Below are 20,062 nucleotides of genomic sequence, written 5' to 3'. Positions count from 1 at the left end.
CCCGGCTAGCTTTTTGTATTTTTTAGTAGAGACGGGGTTTCACCGTGTTAGCCAGGATGGTCTCCAACTCCTGACCTCGTGATCCGCCCGTCTGGGCCTCCCAAAGTGCTGGGATTACAGGCTTGACCCACCGCGCCCGGCCTCCTTTTTACTTTTGAATGCATGTTTATTATAGAAATTTTGGACACATAAACACATGTGCCTGTGTGTATCTTTTCATTTCTTTTCCTCCATAAACCACCAGTTGCCATATGTATTGCCAAGATTAAGAAGACTTTATGTAGGTGTAGATTTTTACCTCAAAGATAATGAAAAAAAGATAATAAAAGTTGCAACTTTTTTGTACCTCAAGGACAATGGCTTTTAACATTTGATAATGAAAGTTACTAAGCAAGCTGCTATCCCAAGTGTATCTATGAGAAAATAGCTTTAATCACATAACATTGGGCTAGGGGAGATTAAAAAAAGAATTTAAGGCATAACCTTATGATCTGGTGGAGGAGAAATTGTAACAGTGTGCAAAGCAGTTAAAATGAGATTGTTGGGTAGATGAGATTATATGCTAAAATTTGCACTAATTACTCTCAGAGTTTAGATTATAGGAGATTCATCCTAAATTGAAGTGCTTGGGAGAGATCCAGTAGTAGATGTGAAACTTGAAGTGCATCTTCTATAATAGGTAGTATCTGAGGACAATAAAACAAATGTGGATTTAAGTTTAAACAAAGACTTAAATGTATTCTTTTTAAAGGCTTGTGAAGTACTCAATTTCTTTCTTACAGAAAAAAACTACAATCACAATTACAACAACATAATTGACAGTAACAGGATCTGAAGTGGACAGAGGGCAATAGGGCAATAGAGGAGGGGGCATCCTGGTCTGAGGGCAGAAGAGCACCTTGAGGTTGGGGGCGTACCAGGCAACGATAACCACGAGGAAGGCCTTGCTTTGAACCCAGGGATATTTAGAAGCCTTTTGCAAGCAGGGCTGCTTTTCCCTGCAATTGGTATTATTAAATAATTACCGAATGTGTATATTTGGATATTTTATAGTAAGATACTGACCTGAAAATCCCTTGAGCATTTACCTGATCTTTTACCTTTCAATACTCAATATAATTTTTTACTAAAGTGGAAAATATTTATTGAATTGACAGAGAATTCTTAGCTTTCTAAAAGACTGCTTTTTTGTTTTTTTAAGATCTCATTTAAAACAAAGTATCTAAAAATTATTTCATAACTGAAGACTATAACGGAAATACTCAGGTATTTGCCACCTTTGACTTTTTTTTTTTTCTTTTGTTTTGGTGGAGGAGTGGGTCATAAATGTTTAGGTGTATGTTTGTGTTCCAGTTTTATATATCTGTCTTGCAAAATAATTGTAATCTGGAAGTTTCTGAAACTGGAAGACCATTAGGAAATTAGGAAAAGTCATTTAAAAAGATACTAATCCTTTCATCATTTGAAAAGAATAGACTCCTTTTAGAACTAAAGAGTTTACTTTTTTTCATATTGAATGCTTAGCTTCTATTATGCAAAATAAATCCATTTAAACATTATAGAGTGAGTAGTCTTAAAAATGGAGCATACATTCCTGAATTTTGAGTAGCGTTAGAACTTAATATACATATCATTTCTTTTAGGAATAAATGTAAAACGGATGAAGATTGAATGTGAGAGTATTTAAATGATTCTCAAGATTTTCTGGTTCACATGTTGTGATATTGAACTCTTTCTTTCGTCTTAGGCTTTAATTTGTGTCTGGTGCTGACCTGATGCTGTGCAGGGACACTCGCTGCATCCCTCCATTCAGTCCCTCTAATTATCCCAACTTCCTGGGGAGCTTGCTTAGAACTGGTCTTGAGTGCTCGTTATTAAAATATTGGGCTACCCTGGCTACATGTAACAAGGTAGTTTTTGATATCAAATTTATGTATTGATGAACGGAATAGGAAGCTAAAATTGTTTGCTGTGATTTTACATGAAGAGGTAGGGGATATTATGGAAATTATTTGCTTAGACAATGAATTAGGCTGTAATAAATGAAATCATGGGTAATAGAGTTCTTGAGTTTATTTGTTTCATTGTTGCTTTTTAGTGCATACTCAAAAAGAAATATGACTCTATAAATGATATGTGGAACAGTCAGATTTGCAATTTTGTGTGTATTTGCAGATGATGGTAATTCTTTTTGCTGGGCGCATCTGTTAATGCAGAAATTTGTCTCCTCAGGTTCATGTGAAAATGGCGGATGAGGCCGTCTGTGTTGGCCCAGCTCCCACCAGTAAAAGCTACCTCAACGTGGATGCCATCATGGAAGCCATTAAGAAAACCAGGGCCCAAGCTGTGAGTTTGAATGAATCTATCTACGGCAGCTGTTTCGTATGTAGTGAGCAGAAAGCTAGAGTTTGTATTTAAAAAAAAAATAGGAAAGAATGATTGAAAATGCTATTGCAGTTAGTTCATGTCACATGAGTTAAATGTGGTCGAATTCGCTACTGGAAATCAAAGGCTTTGTAGCATCTGGCAGTGTTGGTCGCTGATCCTGCAGGTGGCTGCTGGATTCAGCTTTCACACCAGGGAGCAGTTTCAGTTCATTTCCAAATTTGCTAGGAAAAAAGAAATCCCAATTAGTTTTGAGTATTAACCCTTTCAGTGTAATAAGAGCATTTTAAAAAATTCTGTGTTATAAACAGGATCCAAATACTCTGTTTAAATTCCATTTTAATAATTTAAAAATTACTTATACCTAGTACACTTCCAGAAATAAAAACAGCGCAATTTGTAATTATTTTAGTTTGTTAATGTCAGTAGAATGCTCATAATTTACAAGGATGAATCATTCTCTCCACCCCCAGTTCTGTATGAATAGAGTGGAATCCAAGGAAAAAAATGATTTCTGACATCAGAAACAGTGTTTTTTTCTTTTTTCTTTTTTTAATTATCAGAGAACTAATTATATACAGTGTTAAAAAACTATGCAAAGTTATCTCTAAAATTGGATGGAGACATCCAACACCAACAATTAAGCCTGGAGCGCTTCAATTAGCGCTCACATTTCTTTTGAAAGAAATGTTTCAGTAAGATGCATGTTTAAATAAAAAACTTAATTCATGAACCCATGTTATAGATGTTTACAGTTTATTAGCACAGTTAGCGAAGGTAAAACTGTTAACATTTTAACTATAGCTTGCCAACATAAATCCGTAGTTGAGTGTTGATAAAACGAAATTGGTGGAATGGAAACTCTTCTTCCTTGATACAGTAGTTTAAATTGTTCTGTACCATGTTCATAAAGCTTAGTTCAGCATTTTGTTTTGTTTTGTTTTTTGAGATGGAGTTTCGCTTTTGTTGCCCAGGCCAGAGTGCAATGGCATGATCTCAGCTCACTGCAACCTCTGCCCCGCCAGGTTCAAGCGATTCTCCTGCTTCAGCCTCCCAAGTAGCTGGGATTACAGGTGCCTGCCACCACGCACAGCTCATTTTGTATTTTTAGTAGAGAAGGGGTTTCACCATGTTGGTCAGGCTGGTCTTGAACTCCTGACCTCAGGTGATCTGCCTGCCTCAGCCTCCTAAACTGCTGGGATTACAAGCATGAGCCACTGTGCCCAGCCTGAGTTCAGCATTTAAAAGTTGCTGATATATAACTATTTCTGGATTATGATACTGGTTCCTTCAGAAATTTGAATTTGTTTTTAGCAGAATTATTTTACTAGAAGTATGTTCAACACTGGCTGATACTGAAGTGGCTAAATTTATGTTTGGCCAGTGTGGGAGAGCCAAAAATTACTTGATTAGATCAAGCTGGTAGATTGCAGCAATGTGGCTTGTGGGTGAGGATAGTATAAAGTAGTTGTGAATGGCAAAGTTTGGGGTGAGGAAGGAAAGAAGAGTAGATATTAGAAGAAAAACAATTCAGAGCACAAAATAAAAGTAAAACCACACCTCCATTTTAGTTCAGTTTGATAGAAAGGTCTTGTTGGTAGTGGCTAAGTATTATTAATGCCATCAGGAATAAAATGTATTAGCTGTCCTAGTAGTCTGGGTTTTGGAAATTACCAGTTCGTGAGTACTGTAAAGAAAGGAGAATTTAGAGTTTTTCATCCATCTTGCCAAGGTTCCTTTTACATAAATCTTTGACACACCAGCCATTGTGAAATTCTCCAGAATTGTGGACAAAGTTAGCTTCAGGAAAAGGAGAGAGAGTTTTGTTGAAAAATGTAGACAAATGCTAGTGGGCATTAAGATATATGTGGGTGTGTACTCCCCATTATGGTTAGGACAAAGATACTGTGTGGAAAATGAATCAATTAGGGCATAGGGAGTGTGGAGAAAATAAACATAGGAGGCAGTTTCTTGGAATTTGATTCTGATCCTAGAAATGTGAGTTAGAAGTGATCAGTGTATAAGAGAAGTATACCTATTCAAGGGCTCTTGAACAATAAATATTAGTACATAAATGCACTGTACATTTTGCTTATAAAGCTTTTGCAATATGATAAAATTGAAAGTGCTTTTTACTTTCATTTCTAAGGTACATCCAGGTTATGGATTCCTTTCAGAAAACAAAGAATTTGCCAGATGTTTGGTAAGTTGGTAATGAACCAGAAACTATTCATTTCTATATCAGAAAGCAGTGTGGTAGCATGGCTTTTGTAAATGTGGGTAATGATGGATTATAGAATTTTAATTAACCCAAGAATTCTTTAAAAAACTGTTTGTGAAAAGTGAAGTGTTTTTATTCTGAAACTCAACTCTTGATTTGAAGAGTAATTATAAAAATAGAAAAGTTTAGAAAATCACCATTTCACCTAATGAGTGATACATTCATTCATTTTATTTATTTATATACTGCATGGTATTTGAATTTATTTATATACTGCAAAGTATTTGAATTAAAGTTAAAAACTTCAGATTTTTAACTCTAAATATGTTAGGGAGTTTAGTGAGTTATTGTAGTGATTTAATTATTTTGTGGCATTTAATATCAAATCTTACCAATGCCTCTATTTCGGGTAAAGTTGTTTTTAATGATCTGTATGTCCCCTTTCAGCTAGGTGAATTAACCTATGTTTATTATTAAATTGATTTTTCCAGGTATATTCATTCAAAATGGTACCGAAACCTTATTTTTTAGGTACTAGGATATGATTTTGATTACTGTTTGTACATATGTTTATTATTAGATCAATTATGCCAGGTACTGTCTTAATTTATTCTAATATGTTATACTTGTTTCTGTGGCATACAGTCATGTGTTGCTTAACAACGTGAATACATCTGAGAAATGCATCATTAGGCGAGTTTGTCCCTGTGCGAACATCACAGAGTCTACTTACACAAATCTACATGGTAGAGTCTCCTACACACTTAGGCTAAGTGCGTTATAGCCTGCTGCTCCTAGGCTGCAAACCTATACATGTTGCTGTACAGGCAATTGTAATACAGTGGTGAATATTTGTGTATCTGAACATGTAAACATAGAGAAGATACAGTTAAAAATATAGTGTTAGAATCTGTGGAACCACTGTCATACGTGTGGTGACTCATTGAAATGTTCTGTGGTGCATAACTGTACTCGTATTCTGTTCTTCCACAGATTTGAAATTATTTGTGAATGTTGTTATTTGCTAGATGGAATTTCCACTTAAAATCTATAACTTTAACTTGGAACAGCTCTTAAGATCACAGAATTGTCTATTTTAACCACCTTGCTTTGTGGGTCCAAAACTAAGGCCTAAAGAGATATCTGGAGGGGGCAAATTACATGGATGCATCCAGAGGTTCCAGTTTCCCAGATTTTATGTGGCCTATCTACAGTTTTTTGTTTATATCCCTCTTTATTTTATATCTTCCTTGGAATTTTGACCAAGATCCTGTTATTATAAAAACTATTTGAATATAATACTTGTATTTAAATGTGTGTGTGTGTATATATATAATGGTAATGTATTACATTTAAGTCTGTATAGATGAGAGGTCAGCGCACTACAGTCCGCATTACAAATGCAGCCTGCTGCCTGTTTTTGTAAATAAAATTTTATTGAAACACAGCCATGCTCTTTCATTTATGCATTGTCTATGCTGCTTTTGTCCTGTGACAGCAGAATTGAGTAGTTGTGACAGAGACCATTTGGCCTATCAAGCCTAAAATACTTTTTCTATGGTCCTTTATAGAAAAAGTTTGGGAACTCTTGCTATAGATGAATATCCAAATCCCGGATAAGTGATGTGGTACCAGTATTATGCATTTATTTGTATACAGTTAATACATTTATTTATTTTATATATTATATATAATATTTATTGTATACAGTTTATGCATTTTTCAGTTATTAAAAGGTGGTTTTTTTTTGTTTTTTTTTTTTTGAGACATAGCCTCGCTCTGTCACCTAGTCTGGAGTGCAGTGGTGTGATCTCAGCTCACTGCAGCCTCTGTCTCCTGGGTTCAAGCTATTCTGCCTCAACCTCCTGAGTAGCTGGGATTACAGGTGCCCGCCACCACCATGCCTGGCTAATTTTTGTATTTTTAGTAGAGATGGGGGTTTAACCATTTTGGTCAGGCTGGTCTCGAACTCCTGACATCATGATCTGCCTGCCTCGGCCTCCCAAAGTGCTGGGATTACAGGTGTTAGCCACCGTGCCTGGCCAAAAAATGCTTCTTTAGAATCTGTCCTAGGCCTTTGAGAAGGGTATATTAATAAAAATAAATCTAATGTGGTTCCTACACACTGGGTGCTCATAGTCATGTTATGGAAAATAAGTTGATACACAAATATACTTCAGAAAACAAATCACTTCAGGGAAGAAAATATTGTGAGGTAAGATCAGTATCTTTGTAAATGAAAGTAAGAAGGATGATTTCCATCTGGGGTTCTACATTAGAGAAAAACATGTAGAATATACAGCCACCTCCGTTCTTTCACACTGATTTTCTTTCTAAACCTATTTCCCCATTTCCCTTTTTTCAGTGCTGTGCCTCCACCCAGCCTGAGTGTGCGCTGCTCCCGTGCGTGGCTGGCTCTGCCCTGAGTGCTTTCCTCACTCTCTCTGGGTGGGCGTGCGTGGCCTCCCACCCCCGTGTCTAACTGCTGCGTGTCTAACTGCTGCCTGCCCTTGAAGGCACAGTTCACAAGCAGCCTCTGTGGGGAAAGGGTTCTATTGAGAAGTAGATCCTTCTGTTGAAAAGTAATTTCTTTCCTTGGACTTTTTGTTTCAGTTTGATTGGAATGTTTTTGTTTTTAGAAAAATGATTTGTGCTTTATCTGATACATTGTGTTTACTTAATATCCAGGACTAAAATGATTTTTTGATTTTTTTTTTCTGAGTAACTGCTATGTATTTGCTTTAGAAAGTGTACAATAAGCCAAATTCCCCCAATGTAAAAACACACCACACTTTATGAGACTAATAATTTTTTATGCCGAGTTTTCACAAAGTGGGATTGGATTTTATACAGTCCCTGCTGCCCATGACTGGAAAAAGATCATGATGGGCTGGGCACAGTGGCTCACACCTCTAATCCCTGCACTTTGGGAGGCTGAGGTGGGCAGGTCACTTGAGGTCAGGAGTTTGAGACCAGCCTGGTCAACATGGTGAAATCCCATCTCTACTAAAAATACAAAAATTGTCCAGGTGTGGTGGCACGAGCCTGTGATCCCAGCTACATGGGTGGCTGAGACAGGGGAATCGTTTGAGCCCAGGAGGCAGAGGTTGCAGTGAGCCAAGATCGCGCCACTGCGCTCCAGCCTGGGCAACAGAGTGAGACTCTGCCTAAAAAAGAAAAACAAAATCATGTCTTTTTGTTATTGCTTAAATAGTTCATAGAAAAAACAAAGATACACATAATCCTCATAAAAATAGCGATTTTCCGTAATTTTAATGTGCTGAGCCAACAGATTTTATTTCCAAACTGTTTTCTATTCCATATTTTCCCCGCAGGCTTCTTATATCACAAGCATTAAAGGACCATCCATGGGAGACTATGAGGATTGTTAGGATGAGGCAAAGACATTCTTAACAGAGTTTACAAAGAGCTTTGAAACGTGAAACTACCTGCTCTGGAAAAATGGGATGTTGGCTTGAAGATATTTCCTAGTATTCCTTGTTTTCTTTCTGGTTTTTCTATGTTGTTTTAATCCTATTATCGGATCTTGTCATTTCAGTTAACATAGCATTATAAGTTATAGTAATTAGCTTCAGGAGAAACATATGTTAGAATTTGTGTTTTGTGTTTGGGTCCTATCTGTGTACTTGAAAGATACACGTGTATGTAGTTGGATAGTGAGTTCCATCAGGATGCTCAGCGTTGAAAGCATAGGAGGGAACTGTGCTGAGCGTGTGAGGTTTGCTGATTGTGCTCTTTTATCTTCTTTCCTTCTTGAGTTTTTAGCAAGATAAGAAATGTAACTACTGTAAAATGAGAGGTGATCTTTCAAATAGCCATTGGGTTAACCAAAAACCTTTTAAATAGCTGTGGCATCCAGTGTGGGCAAGGGTCCCATAGTTTTGTTCCTGGAAGTGTAAATAGTTTCAGACCTCCCCCGGCCCCCAGAAATTTGCTAGTATTTGTCAAAATTTAAAACATCTGTATATTCTTAACTTAACAGTTCTACTCTTAAGAATCTCACTTGCAAAGATATATTTGAGAAAATGTTCATGGTAAGGTGTTTCATAATAGCAAAATTTAAAAATTATTCAAAAGTAAAATGTAAAAATAAGTATGGAATACCTACCTGCAGATAAGTTATTTAATCATTATGACAACCTATGGTGTATTCTTATTTTTATTCTTGGTTTTATGGAAGAGAGAACAATCTCTGAAAGGTTAAATGAATGACTTACCCAGTGTCACATAGCTGGTAAATCAGAGTATGGATCCCATGTTTAGTTTATGTTCCAGACGGACTCTCGCATGCGTTGGAACTGGGCTGGGCTGTTGGTGGTGTTTGTTTTTAATCGATAGCTTTAGCTGGCACCTGTTCTTGCTGTTGGTGGAGGCTTCTCTCTTTCTGCTCCCTTCCCCTCTTCCACACTGGTGTATCATCATAGACATCTAAAAAGTAGAGTTGTTTCTTTTGTTTTTCTCATCTTGTAACTTGGGTGCCAGTGAAGGCAAATCCTCACTTGGATTTGGTAACTTACTAAGTAAGGTAACTGAGTGAGCTTTGCTCAGTTAACTGAGTGCCAGAGCTGCAGCATAGAGATATTGATGCCTTTTGCCACTCGTTGATATTCTTAGGTGGAACTAATGAAGTCTCCCTGGATTTGGAGGAGAAAGTTCTGTGACTGCTTTTTCCTTTTCACTATAATTTTATAATATTTTTCTAATTGTGACTTGTACATATGTGATGTTCAAAAGAATTGATAAGAACTAATGAATGCAACTTCATAAAACCCTTATGACAGAATATCTTTTGAAATGTTTGAGAACCTTTCTTTTTACTATATGTTGGCTTAAGTTCAGCTTTTAGAATATTTGTTGAAGATTTTGAATGCGATGTAGAATACTAAATGCTCTAAAGTGAATGCCTGAAAAGGAAAACTCTCCCTTTCCAGTTAGGGAGTCTTTTAAGGATGTAGATAGTTCAGATACTTTTAGGGCTTGTGGATTTTGGGGAGTGGTTTCAATAGAAAAATCTGGGATTTGATGAGGCTGGGATTTCTTTTCCCTTTGCTTGAGGTTAAGACAGGTTGAAATGTTATGTTCTAGTTTTCCTATTATGCTCTCTCCTTACTGCCCTATGTGTCTATTAGCTCATTCTGGAGTCAGAATGACAGGTAAATTCTTTCTCTACCACTTAGTAGCTGTGTAATCTAGGACAGGTTGTTTAATGTTGGACCCTGAAGATTGTGTTTTATTCTTACTATTTGCGTGATATGTATTTCTCCATCTGTGATTTTATGTTGAAAATACTGTGTATTTCTTATAGCTGGATGTAGTTGTGTCATGCTTTTGAAATAATTCTGATGGTCTCTATTTTTAAATCGTAGTGTTTAGACTCTTAAGTTGTTCTTTAGTTTGCCTTGGTGTATTTTCTTAAATAGCAGCTTTATTGAGATTTAATTCATGTGTCATGATGCTCACCCTTTAAAAGCATACAACTGAGTGATTTTTAGTATAGTCACAGAGTTATGTAACCATCACTACTATGCAATGTCATTAAAATCCATTAACATTTAATAAATGATCAAGGCAGTTGGATTTATGTCTAGCATTTTGTTACTTGTTTTCTCTCTGTCTCCCCTTTTTTTCTTCTGTTTTCCTTTTCTGCCTTGGATTATTTTAATAATTTTTGAAATTCAATTAAAATTTATCTATTGGATCTATCTATTTTTCAGTGGTTTTTCTAGGATTGCAGTATCCATTCTAACATTTCTTAATCTAATTAGAGCTAATATGATACCATTTCAAGTAAAATATAGAAATTTTGCAATCATATAGCCCATCCTTCTCTTCCCATCAATATCCTCTATGTTACAGTTGTCATGTATTTCATCTGCATGTATTATAAATTCTATGGGAAAATGTTATGATTTTGTTATAAGCATGTTGAGGTGAGTTAGGACATTTCTTTAAAATGGTCTGTCAAATTTAAAATATAGAGACAAATCTCTAGGTTAAATATTTTATTTGAGAATCACAGAATTGGAATTTGGGACATACACATGGAGTCTTCAGTATGTCCAAGGAACCAGGAGAAGGTTGAAGGTTTTATTAGATAGAAAAAAAACTGTTACTGATTATTTTGAAAGAAAGTTAATTGGTACTTGAAAAGCTTTGGGAACTGGCAGGCTTCGTTAGGAGAGTGACAGCAGTAGGTAAAACTAGTCTTAGAGTGATAGCAGGTTGTTTCAGCAGTTACTAGGTAAAGCTGGTCTTAGGGTTACAGCAGGCTGTTTTAGCAACTGGGCCTCTGGACAGTTCAGTTCTTGGAGCCCGTGCTATGTGCCCTGAGTGCTTTTTTCCCCTGACTCCTTGACTTTCATATAGTTGGATATACAAGAATGACCCAATTCATATAATCAACTTTCACAGATCGAAATATCATTCAGTTGAAATTAAGACTCATTTTATTTTGGTCCATTTAAAAAATGTTGTATTTTAAAATTACATATGTATTTTTATTGTGGTAAAGCAGACATAACATAAAATTTACCCTTTCACCGATTTTAAGAGTGTAGCTCAGTGGCTTCAATTTTATTCACAGTGTTTTATCAGCTCCAGAACTGTATGATCGCCCCAAACTGAAACTGTACATATTAAACACTAATTCCCCATTTCCCACCTACTCCTAGCCCTTGGTAACCTTCCTTTTACTTTCTGTCTCTATGAGTTTACCGATTCTAGGTACCTCACATAAGAGGAATCATGTAAGATTTGTTCTTTCGTGTCTGGCTTATTTCACTTAGCAGAGTATTTTCAAGGTTCACCCAGTTTCTTCCTCTTTAAGACTGAATAGTAGTCTGCTGTGTGGATATACCACATTTTGTTTCTTCATCACCTATTGATGGACATTTGGGCTGTTTGTACCTTTTGGCTGTTGTGAATAATGCTGCTATGAACATTGGTGTACAAGTATCTGTTTGGGTCCCTGCTTTTGCTTCTTTTTAGTATCTAACTAGAAGAGAAATTGCTGGGTCCTATGGTAATTCTATATTTAACTTTCTGAGGATCTGCCATACCGTTTTCCGTAGTGGCTGCACCATTTCTTTTTCCCACTGTTTTACCGTTTATAATAACCACCAAATCATGCCTTTCCTTAATGCAAGCTCTGGGTAGTTGACTCACTGGATATTTGTAATGTAGCTTTACATAACTTTAAGAGATTTAATTTGACAGTATCTTCCTAACCAATATGTTTATGCTTGTTAGTCTAGTGTTACTGCCAGAGACCTATTGCACAGACTTGTGGAAGTATTGGGACTAAGGGCCATGGACATTTATTAATATTTTTTCTCCTAACATTTTATTTAACGAAGAATTTAAGAAATACAGCAAAGTTTGAAGAATTGTACCATGAATGCCAGTAGATTCTATAATTAACATTTTCTTATTTGTTTTTAACATATGTATTCATTTGTGTTTTCCTCTACTCATCTATCAGTCGACCTCATTTTCATTTTGCATGTCAACTTAAGTTGTAGATAATAGTGCAATTTACTCCTATACACTTTAGCATGCAATTTTTAAAGCAGAGTTCAGGCTGGGTGTGGTATCTTTGGGAGGCCGAGAAAGGAGGATCACTTGAGGCCAGAAGTTTGAGGCTGCAGCGAGCTATGAATCCAGCCTGGGAGACAGAGTAACACCCTGTCTCAAAAAAATAAATAAGTAAATAAGTACGATAAAAAAAAAGCAGAGTTCATTATTCGCTTACAGCTTTTCCAAGAAAGCCTTATTGAAATATAATTGCTGTTCAATAAAGTGCACATACATAAGAAATTAATTGTACACTTATATGTGTACACTCATGAAATAATAATCACAATCAGAATGAAGAATGTATCCAACTCCAGAGACTTGCTGGTGCTCCTTTGCTGACTCTTTCGGCCACTTCCTAGCCTTCCTCCTCCCGCTTAGGCAACTACTGATCTGTTTTCTTATCGTAGATTAGTTTGCATTTACTGGAATTTTATATAGGTGGAATAACAGAAGTTATGCTGTTTTTGGATTTTTTTTTCACTAAGCAAAATTATTTTGAAATTGATCCATGTAATTGTATCAGTACTTCATTCCCTGTTTTTGTTTGTTTGTTTGTTTTGGAGACAGTTTCCCCTCTGTTGCCCAGGCTGGAGTGCAGTGGCACAACCTCCGACTCCTGGGCTCAAGTGATTCTCGTGTCTTAGCTTCCCAAGTAGCTGGGATTACAGGTGTGCACCACCATGCCCAGCTAATTTTTGTATTTTTAGTAGAGACAGGGTTTTGTCATGTTGGCCAGGCTGGTTTCAGGCTCCTGGCCTCAAGTGAGTCGCCCACCTCAGCCTCCCAAAGTGCTGGGATTACACGTGTGAGCCACTGCCCCTAGTCTGCATTCCTTTTTATTGCTGAGTTCATTCTTTTATATTCCATTGTATGGGTGTACCACCATATTTTTAGTAGCCATTCATCTGTTGGTGGACATGTGAGTTGTTTCCAGTTTTTAACTACAACTAAAGGTGCTATGAACAAGTAGTTATGTGGGCATATGCTTTCATTTTTTTTTGGTAAATGCCTAGGAGTGTAATGGCTAGATCATTTGTATGTTTTATCTTCTTAGAATCTGCAAACTCGTTGGTACAATTTTACATTTCCGCCAACAGTGTATGAGTGTACTAGTTGCTCCACATTCTTACCACCCTTTAAATTTAACTGTTATACTATGTATTGATATCTTATTGTGGTTTTGATTTGCATTTGTCTGATGATTAATAATGTTGAACTCATTTGCTTTATATCTTTTGTCGATGTGTTTGTGAAGTCTTTTGTCTATTTTTATATTGAGTTACTTGTCTTATTTAGAAATATTGGGGTTTTTTATTCTAGGTAAAAGTCTTTTGTCTGATACATATCATTACAAATATTTTCTCCCACGATGTGGTTCTGTTTTCATTTACTCAGCATTATCTTTTGAAGAGCAAAAGCATTTAGTCTTGTTGAAGTCCAGGTTATTGATTTTTTTTCTTTTATAGTTTGAATCTTTTGAGTCTTAATAATATGGGCCAGGCGCGGTGGCTCACACCTGTAATTCCAGCACTTTGGGAGACTGGGGTAGGTGGATCTCCTGAATCCAGGAGTTCCAGACCAGCCTGGGCAACATGGTGAAACCCCACCTCTACAAAAAGTAACAAAAATTAGATGGGCTTGGTGGCATGCAGCTGTAGTCCTGGCTGCTTGGGAGGCTGAGGTGGGAGGATCACTTGAGCCTGGGAGTTTCAGGCTGCAGTGAGCCGTGGAGTGTTCCTGCAGTCCAGCCTGGGCGACAACGCAAGAACCTGTCTCAAAATAATAAATTATTTTAAAAAATAGGAATATGTAATTTCTTGCCAAACTCAAGGTCACTGAGACTTTCTTGCTTTTTGTTTTGTATTTTTAATGTTTTATAGTTTTAGATCTCTGATCCGTTTTGAGTTAATTTTTATATGTGGTGTGAAGTAGGGTCTAAATTAACCTTTTTTGCATGTGGCTATTCAGTTTGCTATACAGTCTCTTGACGAGGTTTCCTCTTTGAATTGCCTTAGCACCCTTGTAGAAAAAGTAATGGGACATACATTTGTGAGTATTTTTTCTGGACCGTCTATTCTGTTCCATTGAGCTAGTTTGCTTTTGTCTCTTTACCACACTGTCTTGATATTGTCTTGATTAACTTTCTAAGTTTGGATATCAGGAGTGTTAATTTCTCCAAGTTTGTTGCTCCCTTTCAACATTGCTTTAGCCATTTCATGTTACATACAGATTTCATACTTTTATATACACTTCACATACATATAGATTTTAGAATTAGCTGTTAATTTCTTCAAAAGCCTGTTGGGATTTTGACTGTGATTGCGCAGAATATGTAGATCAGTGAGGAGAGTCTGGATGAATTAACTGCCTCCCAAAGCAAACAAAAAACAAAAACAGCCGGGCGCGGTGGCTCAAGCCTGTAATCCCAGCACTTTGGGAGGCCGAGACGGGCGGACCACGAGGTCAGGAGATCGAGACCATCCTGGCTAACACGGTGAAACCCCGTTTCTACTAAAAACTACAAAAAACTAGCTGGGCGAGGTGGCGGCGCCTGTAGTCCCAGCTACTCGGGAGGCTGAGGCAGGAGAATGGCGTGAACCCGGGAGGCGGAGCTTGCAGTGAGCTGAGATCCGGCCACAGCACTCCAGCCTGGGTGACAGAGCGAGACTCCATCTCAAAAAAACCAAAACCAAAACCAAAAACAAATACTCTTTTTTTTTGAGATAATTTTTTGCTCTGTAGCCCAGGCTACAATTTTCGCTCTGTGGCCCAGTGGCACAATCTTGGCTCACTGCAACCTCCACCTCACTGGTTCAAGCAAAACAAATACTCTTGAGAGGAACGGAACAGAATTTAGGTCTCTAACTGTAGGGTATCATTCATAATATATGACACATACTCAAGACAAAAGACAACAGGTACAGATGATAAGATAAATACTCAAATGAGCAAAGATTTTTTTTCCCCCCTTGGGATTTTCTTTTTTTCCGAGGGGAAAAAACATTATAGAGTATAAGACCTAGGCTGTCCGTTTATTAATAGCTTAGCCCATTAAATGTATTATACCTAGCCAGCACTAATAAAACACAGCTGTAGGTAACAAACTCTTTTTTTTTTGAGATGGAGTCTCGCTCTGTTGCCCAGGCTGGAGTGCAGTGGCGCGATCTTGGCTTACGGCAAGCTCTGCCTCCCGGGTTCATGCCATTCTCCTGCCTCAGCTTCCCGAGTAGCTGGGATTATAGGCGCCTGCCACCACACCTGGCTAGATAATGAACCCTTAAAAATACTTTGTCCAATCACCTTTCATTTACTTCCATGTATTACTAATCCTGCTGAGGCTATCTTGGTGTGACATCCTTCTCCCTCACCACTGGTTCCTCTTTTCCCTCTCAGAACTTCCTTACTTTAACAATCCAGTTGAACACATATGCCAGCCTCCTTCAGCAGTTGAATCTCAACCTGAGAGAAGATACTAATGTTCATTCTCCGGTTCCACACGTATCCGTCATGAGTAAGATAGGCTCATTCCCATAGAAGGATGAGGTTTAAGATTGCTCCAGTCATTAACAGTATACAAGATGTCAGATAAGAGTTTTACTGGTTCTAAGAAAAATTAGGCTGTAACCAAGAATATTTATATATCAAACCAACCTCTGCACACATCCCAATTATAAATTCTGGACAAAATAGACAAAGCTACATAATACCTATGGGTATGAGAGAGCAGCCGCAATTAGACAGAAGTAGGAAGCTGACTACCCTTGGAAGGAGGAAGGGGCAGTTTCCTTTTTTTGGCCTTTTTTGTATAGCTCATGGAATCGATTCTGGAGTATTCCGTGTATACGTGGGTCAGATTTCAAGCACTCCAGCCGAGGCTAAAAGAACCAAAGAGAATTATTAGCTGTTTCTTATGCTACTATTGGGGGGAAATATTCAAGTTCTACCTAGGTGACTCTTTTTTTTTTTTTTTTTTTTTGAGACTGAGTCTCACTGTGTCACCCATGCTGGAGTGCAGTGGCCGGACCTCTGCTCACTGCAAGCTCCGCCTCCCGGGTTTACGCCATTCTCCTGCCCCAGCCTCCCGAGTAGCTGGGACTACAGGTGCCCGCCACCACGCGCAGCTAGTGTTTTGTATTTTTTTAGTAGAGACGGGGTTTCACCGTGTTAGCCAGGATAGTCGCGATCTCCTGACCTCGTGATCTTCCCGTCTCGGCCTCCCGAAGTGCTGGGATTACAGGCTTGAGCCACCGTGCCCGGCCTAGGTGACTGTTGAACCCCCTTTTGAAATGTGACAACGTAGCAGATGCTGTAGATGCTGCTGTCCACCCTTTCTGCCCAGTTGTTAGTGTCACCTTAGGTGACCATCCCTTCTCTGTGAGTCTCAGTGGTGAATCCTGACTAGTGAAATCCTGATCAGGATTCATTCTCTTCCTTACCAATGGCCAGTTTAGGGGAGGCTTGGGGTCCAGTTTGATTCCTGGCAAGTGAGAGGACCTTTCAAGGAAAGGCTTCTTTTCATGGTGTGAAGTAGGCCTTTTTACAATTATTTTAAGCCATTGTAAACTGAGGTTTTTTATTGTTGTTGGAATTTTTATTTTGTTTTGTTATTTTAATTTTGGCCAAAACCACCAGGTTGAAAGACTAGTATTTTACAGGTTGACATTCTATTGAATCTTAAAATATAATATAGCTTCTGATTCTTGTGTTAAGCTTTCAGATTACATGGCAAAAAAAGGCATGTTTCAACCATAAAGTAAATGTTTTAAAAATTGCCCTTAATTTGACCAGGCGCAGTGGCTCACGCCTGTAATCCCAGCACTTTGGGAGGCCGAGGCGGGCGGATCACCTGAGGTCAGGAGTTCGAGACCAGCCTGACCAACATGGTGAAACCCCGTCTCTACTAATAAGACAACAATTAGCCAGGTATGGTGGCGGGTGCCTATAATCCCAACTATTCAGGAGGTTGAGGTAGGAGAATCACTTGAACCCAGGAGGCAGAGGTTGCAGGGAGCTGAGATTGTGCCATTATACTCCAGCCTGGGCGACAGAGTAAGACTGTCTCAAAAAAAAAAAAAAAAAAAAAAAAAAAAATCCCTTGGTTTATGTAAGGATTAGTCTTTTTGTATGCAAGTAGAAGGCTGAACTCATGTTTTTATTTTTTATTTTAGTATTATTTTTTGAGATGGAGTCTTGCTCTGTTGTCTAGGCTAGAGTGCAGTGGCACAATCTTGGCTCACTGCAACCTCCGCCTCCCGGGTTCAAGCGATTCTCCTGCCTCAGCCTCCTGAGTAGCTGGGATTACAGATGCCTGCCACTAGGCCCGGCTAATGTTTGTATTTTTAGTAGAGATGGAGTTTCACCATGTAGGTCAGGCTGGTCTCGAACTCCTGACCTCAGGTGATCCTCCCACCTCAGCCTCCCAAAATGCTGGGATTATAGGCGTGAGCCACCACACCCAGCCTGAACTCATACTTTTTGATTCTTCTGTATTACTCAGGCTTTCTTTAGGTGCTTATTAATTCTTTGCTAGATTAGAGAACTTGCTGAATTAAAATTTAGAATTCTGGAAGTAAATGTAGAAGGGACGCTTTGAGAAGCATCCTTGTGCTTTCATCGTGTAATGCTATTTTTAACTTATAGTAACTTTGTGATGTTTTAAAATTTATTTTCATTGATTTATTTGTATGTGACCCCTAGGCTTAGAATTCAGTTGGAAAGAGTTTTGTTTTTATTCTAGTGAAGAAATACATTGCTTGAGGATTTTGTTGGATTAAATGGAGTAACACTAGTTATCTCCGTTAATAGTTAATGATTCTTGTTGCCCTCAAATTTGTTCTAAAATTAAACTTTCAAATGCGTGCTTTCTATAACAGGCAAAGAAGCAGAAATAATGAAATGATCACTGGGACTTTGTTTCTGGACTGGTCCTTATTTAAGGATATTACAAGGTTCCTGAGTTACCATTTTGACTCATAATATGTGATATGCTAATGTACCAAGCAGAGAGTATTCTTTTCTGTGTGTTTCCACTTCCCAACCTACCTATGGTTCCTCTTCTGCACCTTCACGTGTGTGCACATGTACGTGTTCCCAGCTTTTTATTCAGTCCTTTATGTGCTAGTTGATTGTTGAGTGCAGACAGAAATAATGTGTTGCATTTCTTAGGCACAATATTTGATTTATAAGGAAATATTTTGATAACAGCATTTATATTAATGTATGCTCTTACTGATTAGAATGTGACAGGTGATAAAAATATATTGGATATAAAATCAGTCACATATTTACAAACTCTATACACAAGTAACAGTATATTTTACCAGCATAGCGTACAGTAGTCATAAAATAAGAGTGGGTGATACGGTAGAGCACTCGTTCCCAGTATGTTCTGGGGTACCTGGGAACTCTTGAGACCGTTTCAGACACTCTGAAGTAAACAATTTTCCATAATAGTTTTTCCTGTTCTCGTTCTCTGAGGATTATGCAGTAGAGTTTTCCATGTAACAGTAGAGTTATATGATATATGTTTTCACAACAGATTGAATGCAGCAACCAGATCTGAGAATCCAGCTGCCTTAAGCCACATGTTAAAGAGATTTGGGAAAATGTAAAACATTTCCGCTGTAATGAATTTGTGATAAAAATGTTACTTTTAATTGTTAACATAAAATGAACTTTTCTTTGGAAATATGTTTTTAAAAGTTTCTTAATTTTAACATGGCAAATAACGATATATACAACATGTATAAGCCAAAGCTCCTTGAGATTGTCAATATTTAAAAATGTAAAGAGATTCTGAGCCCAGAAAATCTGATAGGCATTGTCCTGGCAGGTGACTGGGTGGCCTCTTGAGATAGGGCGATGACAGTCTTCGCTGAGAGTGTGGCCTTTAAGCTGAGACTCTAGACAGCATGAGCACGCTTCCTCTGACTGCTCAGCTCTGCTCCACTTCCACATTCTTTGTTAGCCTTACTATAATTACTTCCATGTCAAGTCAAGGAGTTTTGCTCATTCATTTCTGAATTCCTGTTGCTTACCACTTTACTTACTAGGCATTAATAATTCTTTACGGCTGGACACAGTGGCTCACGCCTGTAATCCTGGCACTTCGGGAGACTGAAGCCAGAGCATCACTCGAGCCCAAGAGTTCAAGACCAGCCTGGGCGCATAGGAAAACCCCATCTCTACAAATAATTTAAAAATTAGCTGGGTGTGTTGGCATGAACCTCTGGTCCCAGCTACTTGGGAAGCTAAGGTGGGAGGATTGCTTGAGCCCAGGAGATGGAAGCTGCAGTGAGCTGAGATTGCACTACTACACTCCAGCCTGGGTGACAGAGCAAAACGCTGTCTCGAAAAAAAAAAAAAATTACTTTTTAATGGAATTGTTTATGTACATTTCTACACGTGAGACAAACTTTTGAGGGAAGTTTAACGTCTTTGGCATTCACACCAAACTAATTTGAAATGTATTTTTATTTAGTTTTTTTTTTTTTTTAAACAAATATTTTTTGGGATCTGTTATTTCCTATTAAATTCCTTTTACATGAAAAATCATAAATTGATTTTTAAAAATGACTTTTAATGTTAATAGGGCTTTGTCTTTTAGATGTATTTGTTAATGATAAATTTGTTTCTGTAATTGTTATGCTTCGTAGCTTTAATCTGGGCCCATATGTAAAGACTCTGTAGTTTTATTATCATTCCTGCCGTCATTATCCTTGATCATACTATTTAAAAGCAATAGAAGTTTTAAAAGGACTAGTAGAGAAAGACAATCAGGAAATAATGAGTTTAGATAAAATAAGAGTACAAGCAAACAAGGTTGATTGTGGCCATGTTAGGAATGCGTGAGATTTAAAC

At 37.7% G+C, this 20,062-nt stretch overlaps 1 protein-coding gene across 2 annotated transcripts in view; it reads left to right on the top strand.

Moving 5' to 3' along the window:
* Nucleotides 1-20,062, top strand: part of PCCA (propionyl-CoA carboxylase subunit alpha) — a 456,600-nt gene that overhangs the window by 66,162 nt on the left and 370,376 nt on the right. For both annotated transcript variants that reach the window (XM_023218016.2, XM_023218015.2), the window contains exons 5-6: nucleotides 2,233-2,346; nucleotides 4,535-4,588. In XM_023218016.2, the coding sequence (XP_023073784.1) occupies nucleotides 2,233-2,346; nucleotides 4,535-4,588 (168 nt within the window). The remainder of the gene's footprint in view (nucleotides 1-2,232; nucleotides 2,347-4,534; nucleotides 4,589-20,062) is intronic.

The sequence above is a fragment of the Piliocolobus tephrosceles genome, chromosome X (assembly GCF_002776525.5).
Source record: "Piliocolobus tephrosceles isolate RC106 chromosome X, ASM277652v3, whole genome shotgun sequence".
NCBI lineage: Eukaryota > Metazoa > Chordata > Mammalia > Primates > Cercopithecidae > Piliocolobus > Piliocolobus tephrosceles.
This window is presented reverse-complemented; position numbering and strand designations above follow the sequence as displayed.